Raw genomic sequence first — 17,181 nt, forward strand, 5'->3', positions numbered from 1 at the left:
ACTCCCCGTAATACAGAGCATGATCTTTCTGAGCATATGCAAGCTCTTTCTTTATATGGTTACGGATAAACTACATGGTTTGAAAATTCATGACAGTAAATCATTGCTTGCTCAAGCTTATGCTGATGATTCTTTTTTCACTCCCCGTAATACAGAGCATGATCTTTCTGAGCACATGCAAGCTCTTTCTTTATATGGTTTAATTGCTGGGCTTCATGTAAATTTTTAGAAATCAAAATTATTGCCTTTGGATTCCAAGGAATGGTACTCTCTTTTATGGTCTGGAGAAATCATCCCACCAACTCAATTTGTTCGTCATCTTGGCTATCCTTTGACAGAATGTATAGCAACTTGACTGCCACTATAAAGCCAATATATGGTATGTTGTAATTTCTGTCCAAATCCCAAAGCATGTATTGTCTGAGAGATGAAGTCCCATTAAAGAGTATCAAAAGCCTTGGCAATATCAACTTACAGTAAAAGAACATCCTGCTTTGTATATTTGGCATACTCAATTCCAACATGAGCATTTGCGATATTATCAGTGATATGTCTACGAGGAACAAAACCAATTGCGCAAGATGTAAACCATCATGCCCGTATCCTTTAATACGATCAACCACCATTTTGGTGATGATTTTATAAACGACAGGCATAGGAGTAATGGATCGCCAATCAACCAACGATTCACAAATCTGCTTTTTGGAAAGAAGATTTACTAGCCTTTTTTTTCAAGAACCTGACATATGTTGTTGTTCCCAGGCATGATTGATCATATGCAACAAAATGAACTTGAGAAGATCTCAATATGCAAGAAAAAATCCCACTGTAAGACCATCCCATCTCGGAGATTTCCATTTACCACATGATCGGACAGCAGTGGTCAATTCTGTTTCATTGAAAGGGCATTCAAGCTCAAGAGCTTGTGCATGAAAAACAATAGGAAAAACATGCTGCCATAATTGAGTCCGTACTGCCATACTGCCGGAGAAACAGGATCAGCCTATCCAAACTGCCTTGAAAAATGATGAACACAAGCTGCAGCAAGTTGAGCTTGAGAGGAAGTCCAATTTTCGTCAAAAATCAGAGTACGACAAATATTGGCATCAATTGCATAGCCACTTTCCAAAAGCTGTTGGATTGATTAGAGCCAGCTCATCATCACAGATGCGAGATATTTGCATGGACTGTTTCTTAAAATGGTGGATGCTATATTAAAAACCTGCAAATAAGGTCCTGCCACATATCAGGAGATATGCTTTCTTTCCGCCCGTCTTATTTCCTGCATTGTAATTTGAGGATAAATATTCTTTTGAACGGAAAGGCTTGTAGCAGAGGTCCTCTATCAGAGAATGTCGACACATCAGGGCTGAAAGACTAGTATAATATAGACGAATTTACACATACCAGCCACTCTCTTCACAGAGGCCTTTAAGATGTACATAGGTATCTGCCTGCTATAACTTTTGCAGTCTCATGCTTAAACTTCCTGAAATGAGTTTTCTCAAAGCAATCAGCTCTTTCGACTCAGATGGCCCTGCTGGTGATGTATCAATGAGAGCTCAGGCTTGAAACCATAAACAATAAGCATACTATACCGAGGTCCTGATCTCAGTGAGTGCACTCCCAATGTTTAATAAAAACTTTGGCATGAATGCATGACTACATCCAGTGCCCATTTCAGCCCTTCATTCCTTCATGAGACGACAGCTTCTATCAGCCAAAAAGCAGAGGCACTAAGGACAGGACAACATTACCAAAGCTAATAAAACTTCTCAATCAACCAGAGGTGCTGCAGAAAGAGATTCCAATTCACTTTGGCATTCTCACAAACAAAACATTGAATGATAGCAAACACAAACATAGCCCTTGCAATCACTTTTAGTGATGTCATAGAGAAAATCTAGGTGACACTGCCTGAGAGACATTTACAAGTCTATGCTAGTGGCATATGAAAGATAGATTTTTGAACAATCAGCACACAATCTGCAGCAACCTTGAGAGGCTCACACTAATATATCATCCCTACAGGAAGAAATCAGCACGTGTAGTCATCTGACCCATGGCTGTAAGATAATCCTCATTTGTCTTCCCTTATGTTGCTTCAAAATAGATTGAGCTTGCATTGACTTCCAGTCACTGACACTTTACCATGTTTTACACTTAAAAAGCTTGACCCTCCATCTTTCAGAAAAGCAATTGTTTAATAATAGCCAGCGGCCAGCCACTGAAGATAGAGAAGAGGAGGAAGGAGATTCAAAGGGACCGATACGCATCAAATAAGTGCTCAAGATACCTAAGGCACTTCAATGGACTGCAGTGGACATCAAAGTGGGGCTTCAGTGTAGAATAAAATCCATATGACTGCTCAAGTAGCTGACATATTCTACTAGAACTGCGGATCCACATGAGGCATGACACCCACTGTTTAGAAACAAGGAACAGAAAGGCTTCATCAGTCAAAAGCATGGGCTCATCATTTTAGCTTTGACTGGCAGAGATGAAAGCCTTGCATGACCAGAGAATGTACCAGCAAAGATCCATAAGCACAGACCACAATGATGGAATATATGTGACCAAGGGGAAGGAAACAGACTGACTAACTTGCAGTAATTGCCATTCAGGCGTCTCCCATAACTACTTTACCACATGATTTGTGATTCTTAGCACACTATGCAATCGTTGTAAACCTTAAAATCAACTCATATTTGATGCAACTCTCTTTTTAACAAGAGACAAACAACGATCCATTAGCCTATTCCCTGTTATCTTTATTAAACTTATCTCAACTGCCCAAATGCTCCAAAGGCTCATTCAAAATTTAAAAATCCAGACAGTCCATTTCAAAAAATTCTTTGTTTTTGTTGCATATAACCTAACTCCTTTCTCTAATCATCGCAACATGTGCCAGCTATTTAAATCAATTCTCTAAATCATCCCAGCTGTCTCTGTGGATGAGTGCATCCAGCATCGTGCTTATACGTATTCATGATTTTTGACCAGTAAACTTGCTCATCATCTTTGCTATAATAGGAGCTACTTTTGGGTTTCCCTGATGCTTGGCAATATTTGCTGGATTTTTCATAACTGCAGCATTTATAACCAGAAACCATGTTAGCATCCCGAATATCAAAAACTGAGGGGAACAAAATGAGAACACTAACAAGACTTGAGAGGCAAAAACGAGAATTCAAAGAATGGTATGATCAGTAATATCTTAAGGTGAAGTGTTTGTTAACTCTTGCAGGGATCTTGTTTTCATATAGCCTTCAGAAATAACAGACATTGACCAATGCAACTAATGCAACTAATGCGCTTTTGACAACCTAACCAAATCTATTTTCCCTCCATTTTAAATTATAACAAATCAAGGCTGCATTCCAGTATACCTTTGCAATTCAGAGAATCCATCACAATTTGTGATGTGTTGTGTGGAGTGCAGTGTGGCGATTTCCAAATTCAAACCGTAATGATTATCAACACATGGCACATTTCAAATACTAAGCAAAGACAATGCAATTTGTGATCTGGCATGCATATGAAGTGCAGCGTGGCATTTCGACATTCAATAGTAAATGATTATTGAAACATCACATATTTTAAAGAGTCTAAAATCAATTATGAAACCATAGGAGGAGAGCAATTGCAACAGACCTCCCCGGAATTGTGCTCTGTGACAACTAGGACCTCAGCTAAAACTACTGCCAGTGAATGCCTCATGGATGCAGCTTGCTTGTTCATTGAAGTTGAGGAACTAATAGATCTTGACAGGGAACACTCGTATGACAAATCTATCCATACCCATAGGAGCAAACAGTACAGTTCACATTTACCCTTTGTATCAATTAATTACCTACTCATTGAACATAACATTTGTTCTTTCCATTCCATGGGGGAGAAATAAAGAAATTAAGAAAGAAAGTTTGTTAAAGTCTTCAGAAGACCGATGGGTCTATGAGACTGAGAAACCTGATACAATAGGCTGAAAGGGTGGAGCTACTAGAAGAGCATCATCACCCATGCTAAATGCTAAGTACTACATAGTCATAACATCATCAAGTACTACATAGTCATAACATCACTGTCGTCGTCGTCGTCGTCATCATCGTCATATCAAATCAGATCCAATGCCAAGTCTAGCCAGACGCTGCACATACATGAGTGGAGCTCCCCAAGAGGAGGTCATGATGGGCCCGGCAGTAGGAGGGTCTGTACGGGTATGAGACCAGAGATAAAACGTTGGCGGCTATCTTTGGATGTGGTCCGTCGTGCCTTATGGTAGTGGCTCTGCGGGGCTGACAAGGACCACGGAACTCATGTCAAGTCGTGCTCTGGTCTTGAACACAGATGGGATGTCCCCAAACATGATCTGTGCATCCGGCCTCTGTCGAGTATGTCGTGTTGCTAGCTCTGGATCTCTGCCTCGCCGACCACCAGCGAGATCTATGTCCCTAACTACCTCTCGCTGAAGAGGCAATGACAGTGTCCTCAGATCTCACAGTACACAATGTATCTGAAAATGAAGTGCTCCTCTGACTCGATCTCCTCTCGATCCCACAAGGTACAGATGCGCCTCTCCCTGGGTACTCCCTCAGCTCGCCCACTATCAATGCTGAGTCAATGTCATGAAGACCGGAACTATCCAATAGAGATCCTCAGTGAATGTGTAAGGTGAATCCGGGTATACCCTTGAGGATCAATAAAACCCTCTTCAGAGATGTGCAAACCAAGTCCTGAATGTGTGTGGCTGTAGAAGGTCCTCTTGGCCATTATGAAGCTTTAATAATGCACTCTTGACACCGCCCTTAGTAAAAAAACTGTAAGAGTAGGACGAGGTGAGTGTGCCAAATCTAGTCCTTGAAAAATTGCTAAACAGAATGTTTATTAACTCCAGTCTACAATGCCCATATAAAGGGCTGTGTATGGTGTCATCTCGGTCTCCTCACGTACACCTTTGGCAAAGTACGATGGTCATGACTAATCTAGAGTGTGTATCCCTCCTCTCTACTGAGATTTTTCCCCGATAAAGGATGTTTTGTAAAGTACTGCTACCCCTCCTGACCCTCGTACTCCGCCTATATTCCTCGTCTCGTCTCTGTATGCTGTCAGTGTATCCACTAACCGACGGTAGTGGGTGCTTTGGACTCTGATGTCTCCAGTACAGGACAAGATCTCGGTATCCTAAGTCTCATAGACCCCGCCCCCCTATGTGGAAGAGCACACAGATACCCGACGAGGACCAGTGAGGAGTCATCCATCTCGTACTACAGCCCACCTCCCCTCCTTGCCGGCCATGTATGTTGTTGTATCAAAATACGTCTCGCCGCAACATGCAGGGCCGTCGGGTCCTCATCCATGGGAATCGATGGGTGATCCTACAAGACTGATCTACAACATAGTATTGCTAGTCGGGCTTCAATGTTGCGCAAGCGTATGACAAGAGGCTGCTCTTGATTGGGTCTCTCCCTAGTGCCATGGTTGTCACGTCCGATCACGTACGATATTTACCGTTCGATATTAGTGTGGTACTAAAAGAACTAAAAAATCTTGAGCGTATGTGCGATCATATGTTCGATACCCCAAAACAAAACATATTTTAGAGTTTTAGAGTAAGTACTTGTGCAGGCTTTTTCTTGAATGAACATTCAATTCTTAGAAGGGGGAGAGGGTTTATATGCAAGTCTAGAGGAGAGGGAGGCCCAAAACGAGCATAAATGGGCGAAAAACAGCTAGTTTTTAAATCTGCAACGGTCAGTTTTTGGCCAAAAACCCTAATCTACAGGTGATCGAAGGGACCGTAGGAATCGTATGGAACGTTCCGTATGTCGAACGTAAGCAACCATGCTCCCCATGCCCTAGGCTCCCTCGATCGCATGCTCTGCGACCCCTAGGGTGGTAGCCACAAAAGAGATCGCATCATCCATCAATGTGACGACTACACGAAGAATCCCACGATGATATTCAAAGTCAAACTGGCCCTCTGTTCTTGCTCCAGGAGAGTGGCTGAGACGGTTGCCTTTGCAGGTTCCCATTTTCGCCACATCCATCCATCTGGATGTCTCCGCGATCACCGATTGCATGGTGGCTATCTAGGCCTCTATTGCTAGTGTGCGACCCGAGGCTCCTTGAACCAATCACCTCCTTCTATAGCTAAGTACGCGTCTTGCCTATTGCTACAGATTTTTATGCCTACGAATTTAGGCACTCATACCACGGTACTTGCTAGACAAAGAGTTTGACAATTTATTCTTCGATTGGTGAAGCAAGATCTAAGGACTTCAGTTGATCCACCTTTCACCAATATGGAATTATAGACTACTCTTTTTGCTCTACACAGGGGCAATTGTCCTAGTTCCTGTAAGGGGGAGAGTAGTGGAAGAGAGCAAGAGAGTGAGAGTGAGAGTGAGAGAGAGTGACACTCAAGTGCGGGTGTGAAGAATGATGAGCCACACCACAAACTCACTTATGTTTTATTAGGATTAGGTTTACCCTATGACTGTCTTAAGACAGTCATAGGTGTCCTATCTTTTAATGAAGGGTTGGCAATGTGCCTTTACCCCAACAACCTCCCACCTAAAGGCCAATGTGCCTAAAGGGGAGAAAAGAATAAAAATTACAGCAATATACAGTTACTGTATACAAGACCATAAAGTAAGAATGGTCTCATCCTAATCCCATGATGTGGCGGCAATGTGCAAACCGCTCTGTAGGCAAGCTCTTAGTGAGCAAATCTGCAGGATTATCATCAGTATGCACTTTCACAAGCTCAAGTCGCTTGTCTTCCAATACCTCCCTGATGAAATGATATTTCACTTCTATGTGCTTGGTCTTCTGATGAAAGACCGGATTCTTTGCCAACATGATAGCACTCTGACTATCACAATGCAAAACTGGCATATCTCCTGTAATGCCCAAATCTCCCACCAGCCGAGTAAGCCATATTGCTTCCTTGCAAGCCTCAGTGGCTGCAACATATTCAGCTTCTGTGGTTGACAGTGCAACGCATTTCTGCAACCGAGACACCCAAGATATAGCACCTCCTGCAAATGTGAAAATATAACCGGTAGTAGACCTCCGGTTATCCGCATTCCCTGCATAGTCTGAATCTGTAAAACCATGCACCAATGCATCCTGCCTACCATAGCATATGCACAAGTCTTTGGTACCTTTGAGATACCTCAAGACACCTTTCACTGCTTCCCAATGCCGCTTGCCTGGATTTGCCATATACCTGCTGATGACTCCCACCGCAAAAGCAATATCCGGACGAGTGGCAACCATGGCATACATCAAAGATCCAACTGCAGATGCATACGGAACCTTGGCCATTTCAGCCTTATCATCATCTGATCTGGGGCTGTCCTTACTGCTGAGTTTTAAATGTGGAGGCAACGGGGTACTAATGGACTTCCCCCCCTCCATTTTAAACCTCTGCAGTACTTTGTCAATGTACTCTTTCTGTGACAGAAACAAAAGTCCCTTGGACCTGTCACGAGTAATACGCATGCCAAGAATATGATTTGTATCACCCAAGTCTTTCATGTCAAAAGACTTATGCAGTTGTTTCTTCAAAGCACTAATCTCATGCTGAGATTTACTAGCAATAAGCATGTCATCCACATATAGAATGAGTAGTATCAAACTGCCATCCTTTGCCCGTTTGGTGTACAAGCAATGATCGGTCTCACACCGATGATACCCTTGGGACTGCATGAAGGCATCAAACTTCTTGTACCATTCCCTTGGCGCCTGCTTGAGTCCATACAAGCTCCTCTTGAGCTTACACACAAGCTGTTCTTTCCCTTTAACAGCATACCCTCTAGCTGACTCATATAGATCTCATCATGAAGATCTCCGTGAAGAAAAGCTGTCTTCACATCCATCTGACATAAATCCATGTCGTCATGAGCAACAAGAGCTAACACTGCTCTCAAAGTAGTCATCTTGACTACAGGGGAAAAGATCTCATCAAAGTCAATGCCCTTTTCTTGCTTAAATCCCTTGGCAACCAATCTGGCCTTATACCGAGGTAAAGCATTTGAATCAACTTTGACTTTGTAAACCCACTTGCATGGCAAAACCTTTCTGCCTGCAGGTAACTGCACCAAGTCCCATGTATCATTCTGAAGTAGGGAGTCCATTTCTGACTGCATGGCTTTCTCCCACTTCTTTTTCTCTGTTCTTCCCATAGCTTCCTTGAAGCTGGAAGGCTCACCACAATCTGTCAGCATGATAAAATCAGCCACATTATTGGCTCCTGGAACAAACCTGGCAGGAGGCCGTTGTGCACGGGTGCTCCTCCTAACAAAATGTTCCGGATTAGGCTGCTGTCCAGCCTGTTCTTCATGCATGACGGGTGGCTGTACCACCATATCTGGCTGATCTACAGCCCCATCTGTTGGCATATCCAGTGGTACATCATTGGCAAAATTATCTGGCTGATTTTCAGCATGTATACCCTCTTGAACAGGGTTATCTGCAGCAGCCTGCTGCTGCATGTAAATGGGCATTCTTTGCTGTCCAACATCATCATAAATAACCCTCCTGTATTCCACAGGTTGCACGGGTTCCTTGTGTACACTATCTTCTTTAAAGATGACATCATTGCTGCGTATAATCTTCCGTTTAACGGGATCCCATAACCTGTACCCCATTTCACCTTCGTCACCATAACCCATAAAGATGCATCTGATAGACTTTGGATCCAGTTTGGTGCGTAGGTCTTTGCGTACATGAGCAAAGCACTCGCAGCCAAATACACGTAAGTGCTTATATGAGGGTGGCTTGCCAGACCACACCTCCTCTGGCACTTTCAACTCCAAAGCCTTATTTGGTGACCTGTTAATGATGTGAACTGCTGTTTGCACGGCTTCTGCCCAAAAGCCATGGGGTAATGCAGCATAAGACAACATACATCGAACCTTCTCCTGAATAGTTCGATTCATACACTCACTTGCACCATTTTGAGATGCATTATGAGGGGCTGTGAGTTCCTGTTTGATGCCCTTAGCTTGGCAAAACTGCACAAAAGCATGTGACACATACTCACCCCCATTATCGGATCTGAGGCATTTCAGCCTACGACCTGTCCGATTCTCAACCTGAGCGACAAACTTCTTGAAAGCATCTAAGGCATCTCCCTTATGCTTCACGAAATAGACCCACACCTTACGTGTGGCATCATCAATGAAAGTAATAAAATATTTTGCACCCCCTAGTGATAACTGTGGCATCTCACACAAATCAGTGTGCACTAGATCAAGTGGTGCTCTATTCTGGGGAGTTCTCCTCTTATGAGGAGTGATAGAGTGCTTGCCAAATATACAATGATCACAAGTAGGCAAATCTGAAAAAGAGAGAGGCGGCAAATAACCCAAACGTGACAGTTCTTGCATTCCTTTAACAGACATGTGTCCCAACCGGCTATGCCACAATGAAACCTTTGGCAGCTCGGTTATGGCAACAACATGATTACCCACACTGGAAACATAAAGAGGGTACAAGGTATCACTCTTAAAACCCTCAGCCACTACAGTCTGGCCATCAGTAATCACCCATTTGGAATCCCCAAATGTGGTGTGGTAACCACTGTCATCCAATAAGCCAGTGCTAATCAGATTTTTCTTGATTTGCGGCACATGGCGAACACCATCAAGCATAAATGACCGTCCATCAGGAAATACTATCTGTATACTGCCAATCCCTGCAATCTGACATGCATAGTTGTTCCCAAGATGAACAACTCCATGAGTACCTATGTAGGAAGTAAACCACTCCCTATGAGGAGTAACATGAAAAGAGGCACCTGAATCCAAGAGCCAGGTGTGCATGTCATGGCCATCAATAACTAAAGCATGTGCTATTACAGCAGAAGAGCATAAAACATCATGTATATCACTGTCACTGTCCTCTGCTGCAACATTCACTGCATCCAAGTCATCTGCCTTGGCCTTGCCTTTGCCTTTGCTTGCATTTCCTGCATCCTTTGTTTCAGCCTTCTTGGCTTTCTGATCCCGTATGAACTTGAAGCACTTCGACTTCACATGTCCCTTCTTGCACAATAAAAGCATTCAATGTCCTTTTTGCCACGAAACTGACTGCGGGATTTGGACTTACTAGCAGATCTCCCCTTCTGCTGAGTCCTGCCTCTGTCCTGTACCTGCAAAGCATTTGAAGACTTGCTGCCCGCATTATTCTTCCTGCTCATCTCCTCCATAAGGAGAGAGCTCTCTACATCAGCATAAATAAGAGTGGCATTCGAGTTTGACAGGGTGGTCTTGAAAGTGTCCCAACTCTCGGGGAGGGTACACAGCAAGAAAGTAGCCTTGAACTCCTCATCAAGGTTCAACCCCTGTGCAATCAGCTGTGTAAAGATAGCATTGAACTCACTCAAGTGTGAGGTCATAGCTGTACCTTCCTTCATGCGAAGATCGACCAGCTTCTTCAGCCAATAAACCTTACTGGCTGAGCTCTTTTGGGCATACAATTCTTCTAGTCTTTGCCATAGACCATAAGAGGTCTTTTCAGCCTGTACATTGAACACAAGAGTGTCTGAAATAGTGAGCATGATAGCTGCCCTCGCGGACAAATCAAGCTCTTCCCAGTCATCAGCTGCCATATCAGATGGCTTGACACCCTTCACCCTTATGGGCTTAGCAATCTTCTTTAACAGAAGTACATTCAAGCACTGTTCTGCCCATAATGCATAGTTGTGTGCTCCTTCCAGTTTCTTTATGTTCAGAATTGAAGAATCACTTCCCCCTGATGCCATATCAGATGAGGAAAGTACCTGACTCCCTGGAAGTAAAAAGGACTGAATCAAAAATTCTGATTTCTCAGAAAAAACCTGCTCTATTCAAGAGCCAGAAGCACTCTCAATGGTGCTGTTTTTACTGTCAATAAAATCTGCAGCAAAACAGTAAATGACCCAGCAAATACTGTACCTTCTGACAAACTGTTCTGAGCTCAAAGAGGCATAAAAACAGTAATTTCAGACTGCTGCTGCTGCTCAACAAGTGCTTAACAGTGCATAATCATCTGACAAAACCACCAACACTGCTGTAAACACTGCTGTACTGACTGTACTGATCACTTTTCCCACCTCAGATGAGGTATTGCACTGAGTTAAATTGCAGAAACCACTTGACAAACACCCAAAAAACAGTGAATGATCCTTCAGCCTGTCACAAAACCTGCAACAGTAAATGGGATAAATCCCAAGCAATCACCCTTAGACCAAGGGGAGAAAATGCATCTGAAGATCTCTGTCGGTAACCCAAGTGCTATCAAACAAAGTCTGGGCAAAAGCCCCTTGATCTGACACCTGAATCAAGTGGAGAACACCCAACACTGAGGTAGCATGCAATATGAAAATCTCTCTGACACTTGTACCTGACAATGTGCAATTCATAGACTGCCCCTGTGTACTCAGTAACAACACAAATCACAAAGTACAAACACCAAGAAGAAAATCTTTTGAGCACTGTCAACGATGGGCAGTTAGGGACCGAGTAAACTCGATGCGCCCTGACCAAGCATGGCTCAACTGAGATTTTCAAAGTGCGTACAAAGAATGTGACCTGCAACAAATGTCACCAAATGCACTGTGGAAACAAAGCAAATGTGTGCTCCCTGGCTACACACTGCCTCAAGGCATATACTGCAAACACATCCAGGCAAAAGCCCTTTGAAATGGTCACCCAAAACTGAGAATTGCACTCAGTAAATGCATAGAAGCTTCTGCAAAACAAGCATCTGACCTTCCTGAATGACAAGTAACTGCGCAAACACCACCACTGTGGCACAAGTCACCTCAAGCGTGAGTGACACGAGAGTACCTGCTGTACCTCAACAAATGCACAGTATACAGCTGAAATGCTTCAGGAATGCATCAGGAATGCTTTATGTACTGCGCGTACATGCACAAAACAGAGTGCTTCAGCACTATTCCTCTTCCAACAAAAAAGTGTGTCTGCTGTACTTTTCAGTACCTGCAAAGTACCTGCTGTACTTCTGTCCCTGCAGAGTACCTATGTACTCTCTGTCCCTGTAGCAGGCACGCTTCCCCCCAAAAAAGTCGAGTCTTTGCAGCAAAGAACAAACAAGTCCTGCTGTACTTTACTGTACCTGCAGGTGAGGCGTCCGTACAGTTGTACGGCAGTCCGTACGACTGTACGGACAGTCTGTACGGCTGCCTCGAAGCAGCTGCGCAGCGCCGCCCTTGGACAGCGCGACGCCCGAAGAGCCAGCTGCTGTACAGCTACCTGATGCAGCTCCGCCCTGAAGCTGCGAAAAAAGCCCTGCGAAATGCGCCGCCCTGCGAAAAGCTACCCTGCGAAATGTGCCGCGCACCGTCGTCCTGCGCAGGTCGAGCCCGTCCGTACGGTCATACGGACGACGTACGGCCGTACGGATCTGTCCGTACGTCCGTACAGAAAGGGTAGGCTAGGGAGAGGAGGCTGGGTAGGGAAGGGGGAAGCTAGGTAGGCTCTGATACCAGTTGTAAGGGGGAGAGTAGTGGAAGAGAGCAAGAGAGTGAGAGTGAGAGAGAGTGACACTCAAGTGCGGGTGTGAAGAATGATGAGCCACACCACAAACTCACTTATGTTTTATTAGGATTAGGTTTACCCTATGACTGTCTTAAGACAGTCATAGGTGTCCTATCTTTTAATGAAGGGTTGGCAATGTGCCTTTACCCCAACAGTTCCAATGGGCTAGGCCCCTTGTTTTTCATTACTTTTTGAGACATGATTGGTGGCCATAAAACCTCAATTTTGCAAACATTTGGGACTCTGATACTATATCGATTCAGTTATAGAGGGTTTCATTCATCTTCTCCCAAAGGAGAGGTGCAAAAATTCGGCATCCCAATGGAAGCCCATCAACCTCTTGGACATGGTGTATAAAATCTTAGCAAAGGAATCAGCTTGTGATGATAGGCTCTTTTGCCAATTCTTATTCACAATAGTCAGACTAGCTTTGTGCATGGTCGGACCATTTTTAATGATATTTATTCTTTTCGGAAAGCAACAGAGTGGGCTACGCATAGCTGTCAAGGTTTAGCCATTCTACTCTTGGATTTCGATAAGGCCTAGAGATAATGGCACCCAGGTTGGGAAACTACTTTTGTTTTACTTGGATTCAAACTGGCCTCTCTGTTAGGGTACTTGGGCTGTCAAGCTAGTGTGGTCAATTTGCTCCAGTGTTGGATAACATCAAGATGAAACTCATATTTTGGAGTTCAGCTAGACTTGACCTTGCTACTAGAGTAGTAATGGACAACCAAATGCATTATTCAGCTTAAAAGGCCAATTAGGATTATTTTAAGGGGTATCCTTGATGGTTCAATAGATACCAGAGCCAGGGTGGCTTGGAAGGCCTTGATTCTGCATGAAGGGGGCCTTCAATATCATTGATCCAGATCTGCAGTGCAAGCTTTGCTTTGCCAATTAATAGTAGTAGGACTTATGCCAGGACAAGATCCTTGGAATGATTTTTTTATTCAGTGCATTGGCTCTGTACACCTCCTTAGGTGGTGATGGGATGCACCTTACTTCAGCACACCTCAAGATTCCTTCCTTCCTCCCTCCTTATGGCTGCCATTTTGAAAGCCTAGCAGCTTCAGAAACTCTCTTCATGCATGGCACATTTGGAGAGCCAGATGCACTGAGGCTTTGGAGGGTTCTCAGGTTCACTCTTCTCAGATCTTGGCCAGTACTTGGACAGATACGATACACACTCTGATGGCCATTTGGGCGACCATGCACGGATCATCTCGAGTAGCCTCCTCCAGGAGAGTTACTTTTCTCACAGATTGGAGAGACTCTCCCTTCTTTGCTGAGACTTCTACAGGGTTGAGATGGCATTTTCAGCCTCAGCCTTGGTTTCTTAGGTGTTTTTTATTACATGCTTAGCATGGTGTATTTCCGCACAGAGCTTGCTCTAGCAGGTTTCTTTCTTACTTAATGGAAGTCTCTTTAAAAAAAAAAAAAAAGAAAGTCTCTTCATATCATGTGGAATGATTCAGTGTCACAAGAAACGTTTCGAGAAACACATTTCTAGAAACGTTTCTAGGTTTTGCCAAGCGTTAGAAACGGGTTTAAAAATTGTATTTTATATTGATTATATATCAAACATAAATAATTATCCCCAGATTCTCTCTCTCTCTGTGAAAAGAGCTCTCAGATACACACAGACACACTGAGCACACTCAAAAGAATCAAAAATAGTACACTCTGGCACCAGGGCGTTTCGCCCGTTTCAGCGAAACATTTCACATTTCTACACGTTTCGCCTAGGCAAAACGCATTTTCTAGTTACACTGGAATGACTCAATCCTTGATGATCTTGGGCTTTTTTGGTTGTATGCAATGGTCCACGAGGGAGTGAGGACCTGCATCCTCTGTTGGCTCGTGGAAGGCCTTCCAAAGTAACACAAATTTCAGTGGGTGAGTCACCTCAAAGGAAATAGGAGGGTATGCAGCCTCGCGTCATGCAGAAGACAGGCAGCACACTATTATAGGCGGACGGGGGTCTTTTTGAGGACAGGAACCCCGCTACCATAGGCCTCCAGCAAGGCACAGATGGGGATGCTTTGGTCTTTAATGAGCACTTTGGGGGAAGTCTTTCCAGGTCCACGGATGAGGATATCCTGATGGATACACACCTTGAGCAAATTCAAGATTGTGGATCATGTGGGTAAATTACCCACCTTCCAAAGCCCTCCATTGGAAGGAGTGGTAAATTTCAGCAGATTTACAAAAGTCTGTTTGGAGGAGGCTCTTTGGCTTTCTATTCATGGAGGAATTGCAATAAACCAATGGCAGTCAAGGTTTGGGACTGCCTCCTCAGCTGGAACATCCTCGCATTGCTACAGTGTACTAAAGAATGCGAGACTCTTCTCGTGATTTCCTGTATCAATTCGTTCCCACTCTCCGGGGACCCACTGAAAGTACTAAATGGGGACATCCCAGAAAGACAAACCCTCCAGGAGCAAACAGGGATGCTCTCCATGCTTCTCAAATCTGGAATCCATTCAACATTGCCTTTGGGATTGCATATAGGCCATGGTTATTTGGAGGGGAATCACGAGACTTGTGGGTAGCTTTGTTCCCTTCCCTATTTTCATGACTTGGGGTTCAGTGGTTTGGTTCTCTCTCACTGGACTTTAGGCATTTTACGAGAGGCATGTCTCCTCATGGGCTTTCTAGGTTCGACGCCATTTAGTATGCTCTTTGGATGATGTTCCATTCTCTCACTACAGACACGGTGAACACTTGTCGGGAGATCGTAGCGAGCATATCAGACTGGTATACCTGGAGATCCAAATGCATAGAAACACTTGATGGCTCCTAGGTCCATCCCTCTCATACATTGGCTAGTATATAGACAGACATGGTACATACCTTCATGGCCATCTAGCAGAGTATGCAGGGATCTTCCAAAAGCACATAGAAAATAGGTGGTTGAAAATGAATGTACTAAAAAGTGGTCAACGATGCACAGCACAGTATAAAGTTAACAAACCAGATCTTTACACTCTCGAATATATTGTTACCATCAGAGGATGCAAAGTAAAAAGTGCACCATGGATTACAACTACCACTACATCCTAGTTTCACAGTAAGCACAATGGTATAAATTCCAAATTACAAGAGTGCATGATTTATGAATCTTTCCCCTTTTCCTCAACATCCAGTTCAAGTAATTCATCTATGGGCATCAGAAATTTGATTCTGTTTTTTTTGCAACAATTCCAAATTTGCAACATCCTCAAAATTCCAAAAAGTGTACGTAGCCATCCTTAAAGAAAGAAAGTGGAAAACCCAATATACCATCTTGCAAAGCTGTCATAACTTCAGGATCTTGAAACGCAGCAACAAGCTCAGGATCCTGTAAATTCATAGATGAAATATGTTCAGAAAGTGCATAACCGAAATGAGACAGCACAAGTGTTTATTGTAACAAAAGAAAGGAAGACAAGTGCTTTTCATAGCAGTTGCAGCAAATTAAAACTCCAGATATACTTACACTAAGGATTTTGCTTATATCAATTCCTCCTGGCATACCCCCAGGGAAACCACCAGGAAAGCCACCTGGCATACCACTAAATCCTTGACCACTGGAAGACTTGCCTGCTTCTGTTCCAGATTTCTGCTCTCAAGTAAAAAATGTAAATTAAACACAAGTCAGCTTACTTGCAGAATCCTTCCTTTAAAATCGAATACACTCACAAATTCTTCACAACATATCTTAGCACCTTAGATTCAGGCTCATGCTTTGATTTATCACGTGCGGCTCTCCTTGAATCTCGCTCTTTCCGTAAGCGTTGATACTTCCTGCGATGCTCTTCAATTTTGTGGACATTTGGTTCGACCTGTATGAAAACTAAAATGAATCTCTCTCTCTCTCTCTCTCTCTCTCTCTCTCCGCTCAGCCTCTCCGCTCAGCCTCACCGCTTAGCCTCTCGTAGCCTCTCCGCTCAGCCTCACGTAGCCTCTCCGCTCAGCCTCTCCCCTCATAGCCTCTCACGTAGCCTCACGTAGCCTCTCCGCTGCCAGTCTCTCACAGCCCCTCGTAGCCTCTCCGCTAGTCCCTTGTAGCCCATCCGGCAACCCCCACACCTCTCTACCTCTCTCACCCTCTCCCTCTCTCCGCTTTTGAATCCAGATCCTGTAAGTCTTTGTTCTAGATCCCGTAACTCTCTGTTCCGGTTCCCAATTCCGGATCTCTCTAGAATCCGGATCCCCGTTCTCAGCTCACCCCTCCGCTCAGTCCCCCCGCTCCCCCCTCCGCTCACCCCCCGCCCCCCCCCCGCTCACCCCCCCCCCCGCTCAGCCCCCACAGCCCTCACAGCCCCTCGCTCAGCCCCCCCGCTCAGCCCCCCCCCCTCGCTCACCCCTCCGCTCAGTCCCCCCGCTCACCTCCCCCCCCCGCTCACCCCCTCGCACTTGCAGCCCCGACCCCCCCCCCTTTTTTTTTTTTTTTTTTTGGCAGCCCCAACCCCACACCTCTTTTTTTTTTTTTTTTTGGGGGGGGGGGCAGCCCCAACCCCAACTTTTCTTCCCGCTTTTCAATGTTGCCGGCTTCCCGTAATTAAAAATGGCCGACACCGTCAAGCATGTTACAGAAGCAGCAACAGCAGCAGCATCAATGGCCACCACGACCGCACTATAGTAGAAG

The 17,181-nt window shown here is 44.4% G+C and overlaps 1 protein-coding gene across 1 annotated transcript in view; it reads right to left on the reverse strand.

Annotated features, from left to right (window-relative positions):
* Window positions 1-2,820: 2,820 nt before the first annotated feature.
* Window positions 2,821-17,181, reverse strand: part of HIP1 (HSP70-interacting protein 1) — an 88,030-nt gene continuing 73,669 nt past the window's right edge. Inside the window, exons 8-11 of the mRNA XM_087395332.1 lie at window positions 16,259-16,375; window positions 16,030-16,152; window positions 15,834-15,891; window positions 2,821-3,087 (exon numbers count right to left, since the gene is read on the reverse strand). Coding sequence (XP_087251458.1) covers window positions 2,987-3,087; window positions 15,834-15,891; window positions 16,030-16,152; window positions 16,259-16,375 — 399 coding nt within the window. The 3' untranslated portion in view covers window positions 2,821-2,986. The remainder of the gene's footprint in view (window positions 3,088-15,833; window positions 15,892-16,029; window positions 16,153-16,258; window positions 16,376-17,181) is intronic.

Source organism: Dipteris shenzhenensis, chromosome 24 (assembly GCF_047967505.1).
Source record: "Dipteris shenzhenensis isolate YYH24624 ecotype China chromosome 24, Dip_SZ_1.0, whole genome shotgun sequence".
NCBI lineage: Eukaryota > Viridiplantae > Streptophyta > Polypodiopsida > Gleicheniales > Dipteridaceae > Dipteris > Dipteris shenzhenensis.